The sequence below is a fragment of the Amaranthus tricolor genome, chromosome 5 (assembly GCF_026212465.1).
Source record: "Amaranthus tricolor cultivar Red isolate AtriRed21 chromosome 5, ASM2621246v1, whole genome shotgun sequence".
NCBI lineage: Eukaryota > Viridiplantae > Streptophyta > Magnoliopsida > Caryophyllales > Amaranthaceae > Amaranthus > Amaranthus tricolor.
This window is the reverse complement of record NC_080051.1, coordinates 26,503,709-26,524,435: the sequence shown is the minus strand read 5'-3', so window position 1 is coordinate 26,524,435 and position 20,727 is coordinate 26,503,709. Positions and strand designations below refer to the sequence as shown.

The 20,727-nt window shown below is 33.9% G+C and overlaps 2 protein-coding genes across 7 annotated transcripts; both read left to right on the top strand.

Annotated features, from left to right (window-relative positions):
- Positions 1 to 77: 77 nt before the first annotated feature.
- On the top strand, positions 78 to 8,442 carry LOC130813953 (fumarate hydratase 1, mitochondrial). The gene is made up of 17 exons (XM_057679892.1): positions 78 to 318; positions 1,153 to 1,270; positions 1,518 to 1,667; positions 1,784 to 1,894; positions 2,045 to 2,128; positions 4,403 to 4,501; positions 4,980 to 5,030; positions 5,122 to 5,171; positions 5,572 to 5,653; positions 5,758 to 5,852; positions 5,934 to 6,000; positions 6,132 to 6,182; positions 6,518 to 6,613; positions 7,219 to 7,317; positions 7,404 to 7,433; positions 7,516 to 7,581; positions 8,037 to 8,442. The coding sequence occupies exons 1-17, from the start codon at positions 167 to 169 to the stop codon at positions 8,121 to 8,123; spliced, it is 1,488 nt and encodes a 495-aa protein (XP_057535875.1). The 5' UTR covers positions 78 to 166; the 3' UTR covers positions 8,124 to 8,442.
- Positions 8,443 to 10,173: 1,731 nt separating this feature from the next.
- On the top strand, positions 10,174 to 19,667 carry LOC130813950 (syntaxin-43-like). 6 transcript variants are annotated; one of them, XM_057679890.1, is made up of 9 exons: positions 10,420 to 10,559; positions 10,661 to 10,739; positions 12,478 to 12,751; positions 16,262 to 16,351; positions 16,436 to 16,510; positions 17,277 to 17,354; positions 17,444 to 17,509; positions 17,589 to 17,669; positions 18,342 to 19,667. In XM_057679890.1, exons 2-9 carry the CDS (start codon positions 10,729 to 10,731, stop codon positions 18,447 to 18,449), a joined length of 783 nt encoding a protein of 260 aa, XP_057535873.1. In that variant the 5' UTR covers positions 10,420 to 10,559; positions 10,661 to 10,728; the 3' UTR covers positions 18,450 to 19,667. The 6 variants fall into 6 exon arrangements, with proteins under 6 accessions (XP_057535869.1, XP_057535870.1, XP_057535868.1 ...); XM_057679888.1 differs by having other exon boundaries at positions 12,475 to 12,751; positions 18,342 to 19,666; XM_057679889.1 differs by having other exon boundaries at positions 10,424 to 10,559; positions 10,643 to 10,739; positions 12,475 to 12,751.
- Positions 19,668 to 20,727: the final 1,060 nt, after the last annotated feature.

The window sequence follows — 20,727 nt, the reverse complement described above, 5'->3', positions numbered from 1 at the left end:
TTTTGAAAAAAGTGTAAATTTACGATGTTGCCCTTGAGCTTAAAACTCGATGCAAAAGAAGCATTGAAAAGCTCAATTTTATTTCGATTTCCAGTAGTAAAGCCGCCAATAAAATCCTCCTCCAATCCTGGGTTCTCAATAATCCAGAATCTTCACCCACCCTAAAATGTCGATGTATATTGCAATCCGCCGCTTTTCAAACCGGTCGACGGTGGCGTCTCCATCTTCGGCGTTGCGTTCTACTTTGTTGAGGTATTACTCGTCAACGTTTCGGGAAGAGCGCGACACTTTTGGCCCCATCAATGTCCCGTCTGACAAGTTCGTCTTTCTTCCCTTTTCTCAGATTTTACTTTTTTTTTTCTTTGATGTCTTTCGTGGTGGTTTATAGTTTATACTCACGATTTGTGTAAAATCACATATGCGTTGGTTTAGGCTTGTAGCTGATGTTTGGTGTTAGCTTAAAGGTTGATCTAGAACTATGATTTTACTTTTTAATTGGATTGTACCAGTATTTTATTACTAGGATAATTTTCTTGTTTCTCATGATCTCATGGATGATTAATGACTAATTTTAAATGTGTAGTAAGCACCGGTGGATTTAGAGATTTTTGTAGGACAATATAAAACCTTTAGTGGAGTTGAAGTAGTTATCGGTCAATTATAGCAAGAATATTGCAAAATCTCAGAGTACTTGAGGAAAAAAAAAAATTGAAATTACGAATTTAAGTCACAACTCATAATCGTATCTGTGGTTCCCCGGCCATTGATTGTAGAAGCTAACAGTTGGTATTTCTCAAAGCCGTTTTTAAATATTCATGGAGTCATATACAGCCTTAAACATGGGCATGAAACTATAAAACAAATCCTGATCCTATATTGTATTAGTTTAAAGGTTGACAAATATGATTTGAAAAAATAATTGCTATTAAAATCCTTCAATAACTATATTGTCAATATTTGTAGTTAAATTTTTTAAAATTAGGGGCAGCGATTACTCACTTTGCACATGCCCTATGAACCCCCTAACCTCTGCGATATTTCCATGTTTTCTTATTGAGGGGATCCATTTCTTAGCTGAATTCCCTTAAAAAATTTCTATTCAATCATTTTGTATTATGACCATGTTTTGGTGGTTTTGACCGAATATTTCAGGTTGTGGGGAGCTCAAACTCAGAGATCACTGCAGAATTTTGAAATTGGTGGGGATCGTGAACGTATGCCTGAGCCTATAATACGAGCATTTGGAGTTTTAAAGAAATGTGCTGCCAAGGTATATCATGTTTTCTTTTATGAAAATGAAACACTACAACATTTTTTAGCCGGTTCCCTTGCAGTAGTGTTAGCACAGTAGCATAAAGTGGGAAAAAACCTCCTTTTCTTTCCCTGTTTCGTCCATTATACTCTATAAAATGCTCAAGAATTGTTGCCGACTAAAATTTCCTTGATTGTACGAACTTGCAAGTGTCTTATGCTGGTTGTGGTTCTTGATTGAGCTTATGAACTAAACCTTATTGCAGGTTAATATGGAATATGGCCTTGACTCAACAATAGGGAAAGCAATAATGCAGGCTTCCCAAGAAGTTGCTGAGGGAAAATTAAACGATCATTTCCCGCTTGTTGTATGGCAAACTGGCAGTGGTACACAAAGCAACATGAATGCCAATGAGGTTAGTTTTACTTATGATGCTTGCACTTTTATACAGACCTTATGACGAATTTCTCTAATGATTTAAGTTCTACCGATTGTACTTAATGTTTTACTTTTGTGTGTTGATTAATGCAGGTTATTGCAAATAGGGCAGCTGAGATTCTTGGTCACAAGCGTGGTGGCAAGTTTGTGCATCCAAATGACCATGTAAACAGGTCACAATCTTCTAATGACACATTTCCAACTGTAAGTATTTTTCCTTTCTTGTGCTTCTTTAATTGGTGTAGACATACGTTATTGATTGTACTAATTTTGATTGAAATGGTTATTCCATATGTTTTGCATCATCCAGTTAATTTCTTGTTGCTCTAGTATTAACTTGTCACTATTTCCCAGGTGATGCACATTGCAGCAGCTATGGAAATAAATTCCAGATTTTTACCAAACTTGAAGAATTTACATTCTACACTTCATGCTAAAGTGAGTTAACTCATTTTGCATCTTTTGGAATGCCTTTTGAATTAAACTACACCAATTTTTCCTTTTGTAAAGAATGAAGATAATCACTGCATTTACAGTATTATTGTCAATCTAGGACTAGATACAGCCTACACACAGCAGTGAATATCTTTCAGAGACTAGCTGCATATCCAAAACTAATAAAGAATGCTCTCTTGTGGTTTGCACTTGGATCCTATACTCCCTCACATTCATCATTATTGTTCCATTTACTTCTGCAACAGTATTTACGGATCACTCTTAATTTGTGTTGTATTCTTAAACTTTAAGGTTGTGATCTTATTGGATTTGTCTCAATGTAAAACTAAAAAAACATATTAACTATACACAATTGGAGATATATAGATTTGAAATAGTGCATTGGATTGAGTGCAAAAAGTAAATGAGACAACAATAGTGAATAGGAGGGAGTAAAAGATATAAGTTTACGTAACTGCTATAAGTTGTCTCTGTAATTCAACTATATTCTTATGGAAAACACTACATCGTTTATGACCTTTGATGCTGTTTAATATGATGTTCACGTATTTCTTCTCGCTTATGGCGCGGTTGATTCTTGATGCTGTAATTAGTGTTGCTTTGACACATGTGCTTCTTTTGGGAATACTGCAGCTGTATGCTGTGCAATATGCATTGTGTGCTTGCATGTAAGTTTCAAGAGAGGGGCTGTAGGGAAAGATGTTTAGAATTTGGTGGAAACAAGATATAATGAGTCCATATAATGCTTTATTATAGTTAGATGGTGAGCAATGGTGGATCTTGGACTATAACTTAAAAAGGGTCAAAGTTTTATTGTTTCAAACCAAAAAAATAAGGGGGATTTGAATCCCCAACCTCTGATTCAAAAAGCATATTCATATTTTCTAAGCCACATAAAATAGAACTAGAGATTCACTGGTAAAACTAATTAATTAAGTTCAATTATCATTCTTTATCAGCATTATAGCAATCTTGGCTTCATAATCCCCAAGTAACCCTGCTGCTAGAAAATTGGAGTTCAACTGCTCCCTTGCTGCCTTCTTTCTGCGTTTTTTCTTGGGGATTGTGTTAATGCTTATAGAATGTGAACCAATGGATTGGTATGTGGTTTCGGGAGTCAATAAGAGTACAAAATATTAGAAGGCTTGACGACTTGTCATCCTCAATTGGCAACTCGTCATGGTTATAGGCTTCTAGCATTGTTGAGTAGTTTTAAGGGTTAGAGTCCCAATGCAAATATATCTATTCTAAGAGTCTTAATATAGCAAGCGAAGCTTTTTCTATTGGAATTTTACTTTCTCTGTGCTTGTTTTATTTAGAAGTTAAAATTAATTTTGCTTTTGATAAATAATAAGTTAGAAGTCATGGTGTATGTATAAGTAGTAGGTGTAATCATATTGAAAGTGTTGAGGAACGTGCAGTCACAAATTGACAAATTCATATCATTCCTGTTTTATTTTTCATTAAATTCAAAATTTACCTATCAACTTGCAGATTATTATTAGCAAACTAGTGCAATATGGGAGCTTATCTTGACGACGGGTGAAAGCAGTGAGTTAGTTGTTGATGATTGCTTTGGCCATAGAGAGGAGACCAGAGGAGAGATGAACTAAATGTGGAGTTAATATTAACAATGGACTATATTAGAATGACTCCTAAGATCATCTTCATTTTTAATTTATGTGAAGTTACACATGGTGTTTGCTACCAAGAGTTAATTGGAAATAACCTCTTTGTTGGTGTTATCACTGACAAGGGTAAGGCTGTGGACATCCAAGATTCGACCCCCCAAACCCCACCCTAGGTGATAGCCACTTAATAGCATTGGGGTGATGTAATGTATTATTTTATTTATAGTAACACTGGCATAAGATAAGGATAATCTATTATTATATGGAGCTGTATGCTTTGCTTGTGCCAATTTTAGACCTCTTATGAGTGCCAATTTTTAATTTCATGAAGGGTTCATTAATTTCTCAAATATTAGATCCTAAGGATATTTATTACTGTATTTTGGAAATCTTGTTATCGATTTTTATAGTTAACTCTGAATCAACCCAACTCTGATGCTGTTGCTGCTCACTTCTTGAAATTTGTCTGATCAAGTTGCACGTTGATCTCTATAATGCCTCTTTATTGCTAATGAGTGTGTTAGTGTTAGTCATATAGCTCTCTTAAATGATTCCCACTCATTCATTGTTAAATGTGCATGTCTGTTATGGTCTGTTAATAATTGATTTCTCTTGCTTTTTCCAGTCTATTGAATTTAATGATATAATTAAGATTGGACGTACTCATACCCAAGATGCAACACCATTGACACTTGGTCAAGAGTTTAGCGGCTATTCTACACAAGTGAGTTATTATTTCCTCATTTTTCTTTCTTGAATAACATTGCTTAAATCAGGTGTGTTGTTAGCGATGGAAGGCTAGATAGATGTGTAACGTTGGTATAGATAATAAGTTTTAGGTTCTTAGAATACCTTCTTTTTACAAGTTCGTTGTAACTAACTCAAATGTGATATTCATCTGAATATCTTTTATTTTTATTGAGTTTATTAGGAGTTAATTTTGCTACTTTGGATATTAACTTGTGTCCTTTTGAGTAAGTTTCGTAAAATTGATGCCTTCATAATGAATATATAGGCTGCCCTCTATTGTATGTAGTCAATTTTGGGTATTTAATTAATATCTGCTATCACTTGTTTATACTAATGTATAAGTATTAAGGGAGCCTCAAAATGGGACTCCATGTGAACATTGGATATATGTGATATAAAATTTGTATGATGAAAAAGTTCTCTTGCCCCCTAATTTTGTGCTCTCATTGCAGGTCAAATACGGAATTGATAGAGTGTTATGCACTTTGCCGCGGATGTATCAGGTACGACTTTAGGAGAACTCAAGTATCCGTTCCCTTTTCTCACCTTTTTATATCAGTTCTGTAAATTTTCTCTTTTTTATTTTTTTTGCAGCTTGCGCAAGGAGGTACAGCTGTAGGAACTGGATTAAACACAAAGAAAGGGTGTGTGATCCTCTTAATGTCACAGAGCAATTTCTTAAAATCAATTTATGATTGCTAGACTTCAGTTGTGATACTATAGTTCTTGCTTTTCACTTGGCAAAAGAGTAAAGTGCATACACACATCGTTGGTTTGCTGTTGCACCAATGTGCTGGTATTGTCACTAGGCATGTGCCTTTAGTTGCTGCTTGGCAAGGAGGCTCAAATTGAGAGATTTGTGCAATTCTACTTGCAGAACTGATTTGACTTGTAATTGGACTCCTTGTCTTTTCTATAATCCGTAAATGTAGAAAGAAATTGATGTAGCTGTATACAGTGTGTGGGACTATTACGTGGTTTAGAGATGAACTGATCTTCAATATGTATGTGAGTCATCCTCATTCTCTTTTGAATATGCTGCAGGTTTGATATCAAGATTGCTGAAGCAGTTGCCGAAGAAACTAACTTACCTTTTGTAACTGCTGAAAACAAATTTGAAGCATTGGTTAGTAATTCTAAATTCTAATGCCTTCGGTTGCAGTTTCCTTTTGTTTTCTTTGCACTTTGCAGTGGAAGATATCACCATCGTGTTGATTTGATGTTTTGTAGGCAGCACATGATGCTTTTGTTGAAACAAGTGGTGCTCTCAATACTGTGGCTGCTTCTCTTATGAAGATTGCTAACGATATAAGATTTTTGGGAAGGTATGTGTTTCATTAACAGGAGGGTCTGCCTGTTCTATATCTAAACTAACTGCTGTTTTCACACTGTTTTCTTCTTCACAGTGGTCCACGATGTGGTCTTGGGGAATTAATTCTTCCTGAAAATGAACCAGGAAGCAGTATAATGCCTGTAAATTCCTCACTATAAGTTGTCTTTCTTTTTGTCATTTTCAACCCTCAAACTTCTTATGTTGACAAATTTTCGTCATTGCGGATCAATTCATAAAAGATTACTGATTGTTGTACTTTTATCTGTTTCAGGGGAAGGTTAATCCCACACAGTGTGAGGCTTTGACTATGGTCTGTGCTCAGGTAATACTAACATGTTTGTTTATTAAACTGTTTAAAGGCAAAGAAGTTATCATGAGTCTATTGCTCTTTTCTGCAAAATTTACACTCGTACTTCCGTGATAAGTCCTACAATATGTCAGAAACCCAATGAAAAGTGCCTCTTGTTTACAAGGAGTTTAAAGGGTCGGATTTATGTAATTTTACCCTTGTAATAAATAGATATTATTTTTGATGCAAACATAATCTGCGACTTCACATAGCTAAGAAACTCTAGCCAATTTCCTTGATGTCCTAAGAGTGAATTTTTCTTTCTGACAGAAACATTTCACTGATCTCCTAGGGGTTTGCGCTTGCAGGTGATGGGTAACCACGTAGCAGTTACTGTTGGAGGATCAAATGGTCACTTTGAACTAAATGTGTTCAAACCCCTCATTGCAAATGCTCTCCTACATGTATGTACCATGAGTATATATTAACTATGATTAACTGCATTTCTCTTTTCTCTAGTAAAACATAATATTCAGGTAATCCATATGATTATGAGTTTTGAAAAATTGCATTAAGCCTATGATATGGATTTTTGAGCTCTATCAGATAAGCCATCTAGTTTTTAGTTTTTACCTTGCTCATGTGTTAAACATGGATATACTTATGGAGCCGGATATAGATAAGAGTATGGTTGATATCAACTTATAGTTTGGTTGTGTGTATGGTTATACCCTATACCTTGCCAGTAACCACATTAAACATTACTTTGATGTCTGTGTTGAGGCTCTTTAGGCATGGAGGGGTTTTGGTTGCATGCTGTCATCTGCTCATTTAATCTATTTTCTGTTTTTAATTAATTTTTAGTTTTGTATTGGCAAAACCATTTTCCGTATGATACTAGAAGCGCAGACATTGCCTGTGAACGGTCTTCTAAGAAATGTAGAAATCTTGACGGGTTGAACTTTTCTTTGAGCTGTTACTCTGTTAGTATCAAAATCTGCTTTACCTCCTGCCCTATCAAGTGTTATTATACTATTATTTTTTTCTAGACTCCTTTCATTTCTTTCAGTCGCTGAGATTGCTGGGTGATGCATCTGCTTCTTTTGAAAAGAACTGTGTAAGGGGAATTCAGGCCAACAGGGAGAGAATTTCAAAATTGCTAAATGAGGTTAGTGCACCGTAAGTGAAGCAAGTTCTCTGTCGCTGAATGAATGATTAACTCAAACTTTTTGCTTGTGGTGTTTTTACTCGCAGTCTCTTATGCTTGTGACAGCTTTGAACCCAGTAAGTTTTAATTGATCCCTTCACTCGTGATTGTTACTTATGTACAAATATTCTTTGCTAACCAGTTGTGTTCGTCTTTCAGAAAATTGGCTACGACAACGCTGCAGCAGTTGCCAAGAAAGCACACAAAGAGGGAACAACATTGAAGGTATGAATTCATTTTCCTAGACTTCCTATTTTCTGAATGATTGTAGCACTTCTCTTTAGTTATGATTCACATACTACATGTGTTTGCTACCTACCTAATCTTCATACAACCCTCAGTCTCATTGGTTTTGCTACATTTGCAATTTAGATTTTTTATAAATGTTTTTGGGAGCAATTGGGAGAAAAAGACAATAAAACAAGTGGACAAAGCTGTAAAGTGTACGGATGTGATGAAGAGAGGTTGAGTTTGTCGATAAGACGAGGAGGGAGATTGTGGGTCCATGTCAAATTGTAGCAAATTAGTTAAGACAATTCTTTTTCGGCAAATGTAGCAAATCTAGTAGAACAGAGTAACATATGAACATCAACGAATACATTCGCCCAATGGTCCTTAGGTTCATAAAAGAACGAAACCGCACAATTTGAATGCGAAACTAATGGAACTTTTGCTTGCAGGATGCTGCCTTAAAGCTTGGAGTTCTTACAGAGGATGAGTTCCACCAATATGTGGTGCCTGAGAAAATGATTGGTCCTTCTGGTTAGTCCATAACAAATTTTCTAGCTTGATCCATACGATTGATGGATTGGAATTGTGTATTGTTCTCTCAATTTTTGTGGGTCCTTCCCAATTTTAAGTTGGATTATGAAAAACTTTAATTCAATTTTATTATTGAGGCGTTCCTAGTGAGGTGTTTCGAGTTCAATTAGCTCTTCAGAGCGAGCGGGCATAATGTTGTATTTTTGTTTCAATAAGGACTTAAGAGAAAGCCTCCTCATTTTTAAAGCAATAAAATAGAAGTAAATTGAATTGAACCTTATTTTTAATTTTAATTAATATGTTGATTTAGACCTTTTTACTAAATTGAGCTTATTTTTTTCTAGCCATAACTTGTGTTTACATTTGTTAACTTATTTTTGCAAGCTTAGGTTAGCTTATTTTTACTTGACATTATATTATAAGGTGAAGCAAATTGATTGGTTGTTTTCATGATTTTATTATAAAATTTTATGATTAGGATTTAATGATTATGATCCTTAGCAATTAAGCTAATTTCAATAAATTTGGTTAAAATTGATATACTTGTTATTTTGGAGCCAAAATTTATAAATTATAAACATGTCACCTGAAAAATTTTCAATGCTTGAATATGACTAATGGGAGAAGAATTCAAATGTAGAAATGTAGAGAGAAAAAGAAAAATATAATTCATGTCATGAGTCATGAGTCATGAGAAAACCGTATATAAAGTAAAAATCATGGACATTGAAGATCTCTTCCTTAATACTCCAGTAAGACATACGTTCATATTTTTCGGACTCTAACCCCAATCTTCATAATTATTATTTTAGATTTTCACTAATTTTTTTCTAATTTTTATTATTTCTCATAATACATAACTCTTTCTAGTTTTACATTTTACCCATATAAGTTCATCTTAGACTCAACTTTATATATGAAAAGTTTAGTATACAAAATAAAATTTTATCCTACTTAACTACTCTCATCTTACAATAAGTTGTATGAAGATTAATTATCTTTTTCATTCATTAATTAATGTGTGTTGTGAATCATTTTTTCACTTTTCATAGCAAGACTAACATTATTTGGAGGAAAAACTACTATGAATAATACAATATTTTACTTATTTTCATATAATAATATAAATTTTTGTTAACTATAAATAATACTCCTTAAATATGTCTCAAAAACATTAATTAAATTTTTGTTAACCATAAATAAAATATAAATTTTTGTTAACCATAAATAATGAGATTTCACATTGATATATTTCATCTTCTAAATATGTATCAAAAACATTAATTAAATTTCTCTCTCCTTAAGGTGGAATATTCCAAATGGGAAGAGCATTAGAGAACGGAGGGACTACTAACTTAGAGGGTATTTTCCTAGGATATCCCTAATATATTAAATTCAAACTATAGAAGATTATATGACAAAAAAATTGGTAAATTACTTAACAAACTAAAGTTGATATTATTTTAGAAAAAAACCCCTTATTATTCATGATTAATTAAAAGTTGGTATTATTATAGAGAAATTAACAAAAAAGTTATATTACTCACGATAAGTTTTCCTTATTGGAGCTAAAATGTTAAATTGCTTTTTTTGAAAGGAAATATCAAATTTTAAATTACTTCAAAAGTTCAGTTTTATAAAAGGGTGTTTGGTAGTTGACTTTTACTTTAGCTTTATAGTTGTTTTTTGGCTTTTGGCTAGTATGTTGGTCAAACAGCCAACAAAAGTTTGTTAAACAGCTTTTAAACCAGTTGAAAAACTGGCTTTTAAGCCAAAATAAAAAAGCTTCCCTAGTTAGCTTTTTATGTTGGCTTTTGGCTTGTGGACCCATTTTTTCTCTAATAAATAGCCAACAACCAATGCCTAAATTTACTAAATATCTCCATAAATAGCTGGCTTTTTCAGCTAGCTTAAAAGCCAACAAAAACAATCAATATTTTTGGCTAGTCAAACAAGCCAACTAAAAAAGACAGCAGCCAACAGCTAACAGCCAATTGACAAACACTAAGAAAAAAAAATGTTCAAATTTTTTTTGAACTTTTTTTGGGGAAAGAAAATGCTTATCCCAAAATCGACTTAACTGAAAAAAGAGTCAATCATCTCAGTTTTGGATCATTGAATTCCTTCCTCCCAACTCCCATGTTGATTCTTCAAACTTAAACCCTAGATTTCTCAATTTAATCTTTTTATGCTCCTCAATAAAACCCAAAACTCTCCATCTACCTCGATTTGATTGAAATGGCGACAAGAAATCGAACGGCATTGTTCAGAAAACACAGGGATGCAATTAAAGCTGTTCGAACTCCAGATTTATCGTTAATGCCTGGTGGAAGTGGAGGTAGAGCTGGTGGACCTGTCATTGAAATGACTTCACTCCTTAATTCTAATGCTTCTTCGTCTTCTTATGCTCCTCTCAGCACCGACGAACCGTCTACTTCTAGGTTAGTTTTCCCCTAATTACATCAATTTTATCTTCTTCTATGCTGTTTCGGCTTTTTGCTGAATTTTCTATACAGTTAATTAGAAAGATGATGTTGAATAGTTATTCTTGATGGAACTGGATGCTGGATGGAATTAAAACCGAGAAGTTGATGAGGTGAAAGGGAAAATATGGACAATTGGTGAGGAATACTTAGGCATTTTTTCTTTATCTGATTCCGGTTGTGCTTATTTTCTGTTTGATGGAGGACAATATTGAGTGTTGTGCATTGGTATATGGTGCATTTTGCCTTGTGATATCTATTCAACTATGCGGTGTTTTGAGTTTGACTACTGATAAAATGATAAAACTCTAATTAGTGTCTACTGAGACATTATTTTGACTTTTCTACTTGTGCACACTCATGGGGTTTCTGGACTCTTGTATGACAAATGGAAATGTAATGGAAAGGGAATGCAAAGAGAAATAAGGATAATATTAAGTTTTTTTATTATTAATTGTTTGGCATAAAGAGATGCAAGTGAATGAGAAAAGAGAGAACCAAGTAAGGAATTGGTTTTCTAGTGAGAAATGAGTGGTAACAATTTGTAGGTATCTATTACCCTTATGAAAGGGAATGAGTTAACCCAATATCCCAATCTCACAAGCACTAAGTAATGGAATGAGTTTAGTAAATCCCTTACTTTAACCTAAATAGCTCGTATCAAACACTCTCTCGACTCTCAGTCTATTAACAGTTAAAGGGATTTAGGGACATCTCCTATATGATATGTTATGATATGAATTTAATTGTTGTCTAGGTAGCAGCTTAGCTGCATCTAGTGTCCAATGAAATCAAAAGCTGTTTGCTGAGTTGAACCTGATTGATATTTGGCTGTGCTATGCTCCTTTATAGCTGCACAACTTGTATCAAAAGTATTATCGATTCCTATGGAAATAAGGGAAGAAAAAAACTTGCCTTATGGGGAAGAAGGGAAAATCAAGATAGCCAAGCAAGGGTAATTGTTTGCCGTTGAGGATCAGGTCTCTTTATTATTATTTGGGGAAATTTCAGGGGCCTTCTTCTTTAAAGTGTTCCTATTGATAGAAATGAAAATTTTCATGCCATGATGTTAATTATGTTCAAGGAATAGTTGGTTGTAAACTTGTAACTATAATAGTAGTTACTTCAGGCTCTACGATGATGCTTTGTAACTGATCTATAACCTAGAAATGCTGTAATGTAAGCTTAATATGAATTATGCATCTTATAATGATTGTGATTTGCAAATGACTGTCTTTAAGGGTGAGATGAAAGCGCATTAGTCTTTAAATATAAAAAGTGGCTGTTCAATATGTAAGAATAAGTATTTCTAGCCTTGGTAAGCAGTAACAATCTTATAAATATTGTAGGAATTTATTTCCTAGAAAGTTTGTAGGCTTCTTGCATGGACACTTTTTTGTGCTGACATGGGCTACATTAGTAAAAGTTCAGGTCCTTGTTGGGACTTGCATATGGAAAAACTTTTGGTTGTATCAAATATTGCTAAATGAAAGCTTTTTGCACTAGTTTGGTAATTTTGAGACATTCTAGCTTGTTTTAGTTTCTATTTCTTCAATGTAGAATTGTTTAGTCTTAGCATGATAATAACAAATTTGTATTCGCGATGGCATTTCAGCCTGATGACGAATTGAATATTTACGTTATTGATGATTTGGAAGGAAAGGAAGTTCCAATGCGTAGGAAAGTAGTGTTGTGTTTGGGAGGATATATTTGCCTGCTATTTTGATCTACATATCCCAATTCTTTGACCATTAGTAGTTAGTAATTTGATTATGTATTGCTTTAAGTTTGCAAAATTTGGTGTTTGAGTAATGACTCATGAAATTACATACACATTTAGTGACTTGATTGTCAAATAATTTCTTTATTACAGCAGGGATGCATTGACAGTTGGTCTACCACCAGCATGGGTGGACATTGCAGAAGAAATAACATCCAATATACAGCGTGCTCGAATTAAAATGGCAGAGCTAGTGAAGGCTCATTCGAAGGCTCTAATGCCATCCTTCGGAGATGCGAGGGACGATCAACATCAGATTGAAGGCCTTACCCTAGAGATTACTGGTATACTGAGGAGATCAGAGAAAAGATTGAAGGATCTTTCGGCGCGTGGTCCGTCAGAGGATTCCGGTGTTCGTAAAAATGTACAGGTGGGCATTTTATACCCGTGTTGCTATTAATTTATTGCATACATCTTTGCAGGGGCGGAGCAAAGATCATAGGGGCCCTGTTCGATTTTGTTTTTACATCAAAATTTGAGCCCTTTGTTAACAATTAAAGAGAATTTAGTTTATTTTGAAAATACTTTTATACTATAAGGTATGTAGGCAACTTACCACTTGAGATTTTCTAATCGCATTTTACAAAACTTTTAAATAAAAAAAAATTCAAAAAATAAGTATCTTTAGATAACCCACAAACTAATGATATAAAAAAAAAATTAAAGTTTTTTTCACATTTCACCAAAATCAAATTAAATTTTCACACAATCAAAGATTCCAACAAACAATAAAATTGTTAATCGTTAAAACAGTAAAACAAACCTTTGCTTGAATAAGGGACTGGACAAAGATTAGAAACTTTAGGAAAACTAAAATCATCAAACTCAAATTTATGCGAAAACAATCAGAAAGAAAAAATACCCACGCAAGTATAATATTAGTACCCAAATACACCAATATTTCAAAATAATTTCCAGTAACCAATATGCTTTAATGATAACAATTGAATCTCATACCAAGACAATATCTACTTTTTGCCCATTGTTGCAGCCACTTCCATCCCGCCGGCCACTTTCATCTCGCCGGTCACTTCCATCTCGCCGGTGCTTGGTCAACCATTACTCCCTTTCTCCTATTATCTCGTGGGCTTTAGTTCTTTTAGTCTTGAACTTTCTTTCCATTCTCCATTAGAGAGAATAAGAAAATAAAATTTGATGAATTGAGTTTTGGTAACAAGAAGCCTTTAGTGGAATTAATGTTGGAGGGTGCATTGGGAACCTAGAAAGTTAAATTGAGGAAGATGAAATATGGGTGCCTGAATCGAGGGTTTGGGACATTGAGAGGTACAATCTAGAAAAAAAATATTAATTATATCAGTTTAAAAAAATTGTCCCTTACTATCTTCGAACTCCTGACGTCATTTTTAAGTTAGAAAGCTAACCAACTGCTACCCTTTGAATTATAGAATAATTTAGCAGCATTTTACATATGAGCCCCTATTTTCTAGGGGCCTTGTTCCATTGCACACTCTGAATCGGGCCAGAACCGCCCCTGCATTTTTGCAAGGTATGCCATTTTATCTTCTTTTTTTTTCAAAATTTGAAATTATGTATCTGCGGCATTTCATTCTATCTTTATGTGAATTATTTGAGCTTTTTTTGAATTAGTTCCTATATTCATCCCCGTAGTTTTGAATACATGTTTGGTACATTTCGCTTATTTTATCTGGTTTTTATTGTTGAACAGTTTTGAATTTTGATAAGCAAGATTTCGTTTTGCAACTTCTTTTTACTTCTTCGATTCCCTAAATGTAAACTACTTTACTAGATTAAACCATACGCTTTCATGAATACGTATTTTCTGTTTTAACTTTTTAATAGCTCTACAAATCATTTAGTTCTTCCATGGTGAAGAGGAACTTTGAAGGGATTGGTGGAGACCGGGTCCTTTAAACACTTTTATATGGCCGGATCCCAGATGACCCATTCGACAGTTATTCCGATACTTCATTTACCACCCCCCCCCCCCCCCCCCCCAATATTGTGTGTCCAATACTCGGTAATGTTGACAAGACACCTGAGTCTACCACTCAAAAATAGACCACAAAGAGGGTTTTGGCTGCATTGCACAATCTGACACCTTAATTTTTAACATTTGAGTAAAATAGGTTTTCAAACATGCAAACTAAGAAGGATATTAGCATAAAGACATTATAAGCTGTAGTATATTCAAGAGGTGAAAGAGATAAAACTATTTTTTTGATAGAGCACGAGGGTTCAATTCTTTGGCTATACATGAATATACATGGTTCCTGTCCTTCAAAATATATCTCGAAAGCTATCTCTTAGGTTTCATCTTTTTTATCTTTGATGATTATTTTATTTTCAAATACGTCATATATTCTCATATTTTGACATCTTTTGATAGTACCATTCCTAAATATCTTCAAAATAGATCTATGATTGATAATTTTTGTGACATCGCAGATATCTTCATAGAATTAAATTTTACAACAAAATTAAATTCGTTATCCAAAACCCTTACAAAGAGAGAGATTAAAACCCAATAAATGGGTAGAAATTATCTAATAAATATATAGAATAACTCTTTAAAAAAAAAAAGGGTACAGTTTTATTCTAACTATGAGAAAAGAGAATACTTAAAAAGAAAGGAATTAGGAGATTAGCTTTATATTTTTAATTGTGCATGAATTTGACATTATGAAAATATACTTCTAGACAAATCAAGCCCACTTAAGTATGTTTTCTTATACATAAGGAATAAGATGCAAGTGATACACGTTTACAAACACAATGGAAGTACTTGAAATAAATGTTTTTCAAGTGATTTAGAAATAGCACGAGGAAGTAAAAACCTAGCAAACAACTCCCCTTGTTAAACTAAGGTTCTATAACTAATTACAAAAGCATTCAAACTCTAATTGAAAAAATCACTCGCCAATTCCAGAAACTTTAACAAGTCGTCAGTCAAGGATGTGACTCGTCAAGCCTTCAGACTTTGTTTTGTGTTGCTTCTGTTGACATCCAAACTCAGTCAGTTGATTCACACCTTCTAAAATAGAATTGCGTGTTTTTGCTCAAACACCATTTTCTTCCTATTACCTTTGACGAGTCGTCAGCTCTTCTGCTCCTGCTCTGAATTTCTTTCACCCTGAATCGCTCATCAACTAATGACTAATAGGTTGTCAACCCTGCTGCATGTCCGCAATGCTTCTCCATTCCACCCATCTTTTTACCCGTAAAATCAATCATCTAGACACCTTATGGAGGTAGCTGGACTATTCAACTTCACTCCTTTACCATGAACCCATGCATATCTATGCAGTTTCCAGTTTACACAATGGAAATCAGTTGGACATCCTGATCAAATTGACATCCATTATCTGGTTAATTGGAGTAATTTCCAGAGCCATCACCGGATGCAAACATTGAGGCGTGCTACCTTCTTATATAGTTTAATCATGGAGGATGAGATGGATTGTAATAATTAAAATTTCTTGCAAAGAAAATCCTACTTGAGAAGTTTGGGGAATAGAGTGATGGTTTCTTATGGAGAGTGTTTCCAGGTTTAGTTAAGTGATATTGGGACACCATTGACATGCTTTAATTTCCGAGCAATTTTCTTTTAGCATTCCCAGGCCTCATATATCATGTATACTTATTTATGTGAAGTTGCAAATGATGTTTGCTACTCTGTCAACAATTTCTTTATCATCACAAGGGTAACATTTCATACCCCACCTTGGCGGAGCCTAGGTGGTAGCCACTTAATGGCATTAGGCTTGTGGGATCAGAATGTTTTGCTCCTTGTCCTCTAAATGTTGCATGATTCATTTATTTTTGTCGGAGGTTTCTCTCCATCTTGAAAAATAATCAGAGCTCAGATGAAATGATTTACTTCTGGATATTTCTGTGACAGCGTTCCCTTGCTACAGATCTTCAGAATCTTTCAGTTGAATTTCGTAAAAAGCAGTCAACATACCTAAAACGACTTAGGCAACAGAAGGAGGTCAAGTGTGTTTCTAACTATTTTTAAAATTCATGACTGGACTGCAGAAAGTTGAGAAGTTTGCTTTTTTCATTCTTGGTACAGGGGGCTGATGACATCGACATAGAAATGAACATAAATGGGAGCGTACCAAAATTTGAGGATGAATTCAGTGACGTGGTACTATAGCCTGTTTCTTTTTAAATTATTGGAAGTATAACATTTATAATTCTTGGCATAGGTGTTCGGCTCTTTAGCTTTTGCTAATCTGTCACTTTTCTTGAGTAGTTTGACTTTGTTTCTGAAGAATCTGGTACTTTGTGAAAGTAAATTTGAACACTTAAATAAATCTAACTCATAGTTAGAGTAATAGTGCTGTATTGTTTTCTTTTTGTGATAAATTGCAACATGTTGTGGCCGAGATTCTCTTGGATTTTTTGTAGTTTAGGGGTGGTGGAGACATGTAGTGGATGGAAGGAAGGTATATGATTTACTGAATGTTCTGTAAATGTCTATTTATGATCTGTAGTTAGGAGTTCTATACAATGTTGCATTAGCCTTGGATTTCTTTTGGTTAATATTTATTTCTACATGTTCAAGCAGCTTGAATTTACAAATCTTGAATACTGCGGCATCAAACTTAGTTTTAGGCAATACAGCCCATTTTCAAACTGGTTATGAGTTAATAGCATGGACGTGTTTTCCCCACTTCACACTGAGATTTTATTTATGACCAGGAATGTAGTCTCCTTACTGTCTGGAGCTATGATACACTCTGATAGATCTGTCCTTTACAATTATAGTTTTGGGCTATTAAAAATTGGTATTGATTTTCAATTTGTCTTATATCGTAGCTGAGTAGTTTTTGTGGGTAAGTGTGGAACTTTTGATGTAGTAGCTGGTGTCTTGTATATATATATCTTGGCTGATATGAGCTCTTGTACAGGGTTTTGACAATCATCAAATGGCTGAGTTTAAGAAAAGTGAACGTTTGACAGCAGAAAGGGAGAGAGAGATTAACCAGGTGACTTATTACCCCTGTCACTAGATCCACCAATGCAATTGCTTATATCTGTTGGTTTTGTTTGCCAATAAACTTTGTTTGCTTTATAGGTTGTGCAATCTGTAAATGAACTTGCTCAGATCATGAAAGATCTATCAGTTCTTGTGATTGACCAGGTTACTTTCATCAACTCATGATGTAATTATTTTCATAAATCCACTAGTATATGGTCATTGAACTTGGCTTTGCTTGCAGGGCACAATAGTTGATCGGATAGACTTTAACATCCAGAACGTTGCTGCATCAGTTGAGGAGGGCTTCAAACAGCTTCAGAAAGTAACCTTGCCCTTCTCATATTCTCGTCTCCCTTTCCAGAAAACGTTTTGAAAATTTAGTTGCATCTTTGGAATCCGTTCGAGTTTTTGTCATATGCTATTTGCTGTGGGTGACAGTGGCTTCTCATGGTTTTTGTCCATGTTGCAGTTCTTTATAGCAATATTTCCTCAATTCCTAATGCTGTGATTGCAAATGATGATTTCATCTGGAAATCTAGACTTGATAAATTTAGTCTTTGCCAAATCAAAGAAATTCAAATTTGGATTTGAGTCAATGAACTAGGCATAATACCTTTGTTTATGTGTACACGAAAAAGCTTTTTGAACTTGGGAGAATCGGTGAGGATTCGAGGGCCTGCACATCTCTGCTGTTTCTTGTGTCATCTTAGTAGCTATGTCTGCCCTGGGTGATCATTTTTCCTGTCTTCTACAGTCTACACTAATTTTTCATCTCACCTTCCGTAATATGCATGTGCATCTGTGTGTCCAAATACTATTATTTTCAGTGATCCTTCTGCCTACATCTTTTCCAGTTTTCCTCATCTCTTACTGAGTTATCTGCTTGTTTATAGTCTTGTCTCCTGTGCAACTTAGGTTTGTGCTTGATACGAATAGATGCTGCTATAATATTAAGTTCAGTCTGTAATATGTATCCTGTATCTCAACATTCCAGGCTGAGAGATCACAAAGGCAGGGGGGTATGGTACGTTGTGCAACAATTCTCATCATCATGTGCTTCGTAATGTTGGTGCTTCTTGTCCTTAAGGAGATACTATTCTAGCCAAGTTGGAGCTTCTCCCACGACGTGCACTAGCAGCATAGCACTGGTATGTCATCTCATAATTTGACGACCTAATTGATATTCAGGTTCAATGAGATCAAGAAATTTGTTCGTTGTAATTACCTCGGGAACTAGGGCCATATATACCAGTAACAAATGCTTATTTTTTGTTTTTTGTGATCCCATGCTCCTCCATATCGGCAATGGATTTTTGATTAATCACTGTAGCAATCAATTATTTTTTGTAACAGTAATCAACTCCCCATTGTATATGATCTTGATCCGACATAGGAGTTACAAGGAGGGACCGAGTATCGTTTAATTTTTTTTTTCTTTTGGAGAGCAGATTCGTCATTTGAATCATTGAGTGGCATGTTATTGTATATCGGGAGTAGGCAAACAATTGCAAACTTTTCTTGAGTTTATCCAAGTTTAAAGGAGATATATGCAATTATTTCTTAATTTTTCACACTATATATTTGCACTGAGGTCTTGGGCTTATCGGCTAAAAGAATTATGGGAAATTATCAATGGTATTTTTAAGTTTTGTCACTTTATCAATGTCATTCTTAAGTTTTTTTTATTATCAATGGTACCCTTGTACAATTGTACTATTAAGTGTGTTACAATCGTAACCTTTTTTAACTTTTTCCGTCCAAAATCGTTCAAAACCGTTAATTTACTTTTATATTTTGAATTGAAAAATAAAAGAAAAAGAAAAAAAGTTAACGATTTTGGACGATTTTTTACAGAAATAGCTTAAAAAGATTACGGTTGTAAAACGCTCAATAGTACGAGGGTACCATTGATAATAAAAAAAACTTAAGGGTACTATTGATAACGTGCCAAAATTTAAGGCTACCATTAATAATTTCCCAAGAATTATTTACAACGTATACACAGCTTGTCTATGGAACAATATCATCAAGCTCGAATTGTTCGACTGCAAAAATAGAACAAACACTGATCAGTTTTAGAGTAATGTAAAAACATTAAACGAAGGATGATAAAAATGTTTATGCATGATATAGAAAGAAAAAGAAGTTGCAAAATGATTTTAAATATGAAACTTCTAAATGTAGAAAGGTTTTGCTTGTATTCAGTAAAGGCTTAAATTTCTTTTTTACCAAATGAATGCGAGTTACATTGTGTAGAGGAATAAGAAATTAGCAAACCTCTAATTCAAAGCTTCTGAAGAATCGCATCAATGGCGGACAAGTGAGTTCTTTAACCCTAAGGGTCTAGTGGGTCTAGGGTCTAGATCTGGATCTAAAATAATTTTATTTTTTTCTGATATTTTTTTAAAAATATATTATACAATTTTCGATCGTATAAAACTATTTAAACATTTTCGACTAATAAAGTTCTTCTAATACTTTTATACTAATTGAACGAATAAATATATAAAGCTTATCAACATTCAAGTTTTTATAATGAAATATTTATCAAGTCTTTTAAATTTTTAAATATAGAAATAACGATCACATTTTAAATTACATGAACGACAAAGTTTAAAATCACATAATGTATAGAAATATAACATTCCAAATAAAACAATTAAATACACATGATAACTAATATACAATTTTTAAAAAAACTGTAAATGGGTCTATGGGTCGAATTTGGGTCTCAAATGTGTGAAACCAGACCCAAACCCTAAGGTCATGAACTCAGATTCAACCCGACTTTATGGGGTTCAAAAATAGATTGATCCAGACCCTTAAATTAGGAGAGTCGAGTCTAAACCCTTAGGGTTAAAAGACCCATATCCATCCCTAGTTATAGTTATTAGCATGTCAAAATGAAAAAATCGCTAGATTTCTCTGCATTTTTCTCAAAAAATAATATTCTATTAGCTACCATAAATCCATAATCATTACTTATACTCAATAATATCAATTTCTACAATTGATGAAATTTCTAAGTATTTAAAAACTTCAATTAGATAACTACCACTGCCAACAACTACTATTAATAAGACAACCGACAACTAAATGCGAAACATCTCCAAAATACGAAAACAAATTGTTGAATCTTCAAACTTATGGATGGCAAAACGCTATTCTCGTGAGAGACTGTTTCTCAATAGACGACCTTAAAACAAGAAATCTACATTTTTATTTTCATACTCATATTTATCTAAAATTTTCATACTCGCTCTTTCATAGTCATACATGTCCACTGTATATATCTAAATTCATTCTCACCCATTGTATATTCAACTACTTATACGGTTATACCCGTAATGAATATTATCCATTCTATCCGTTTCATATTT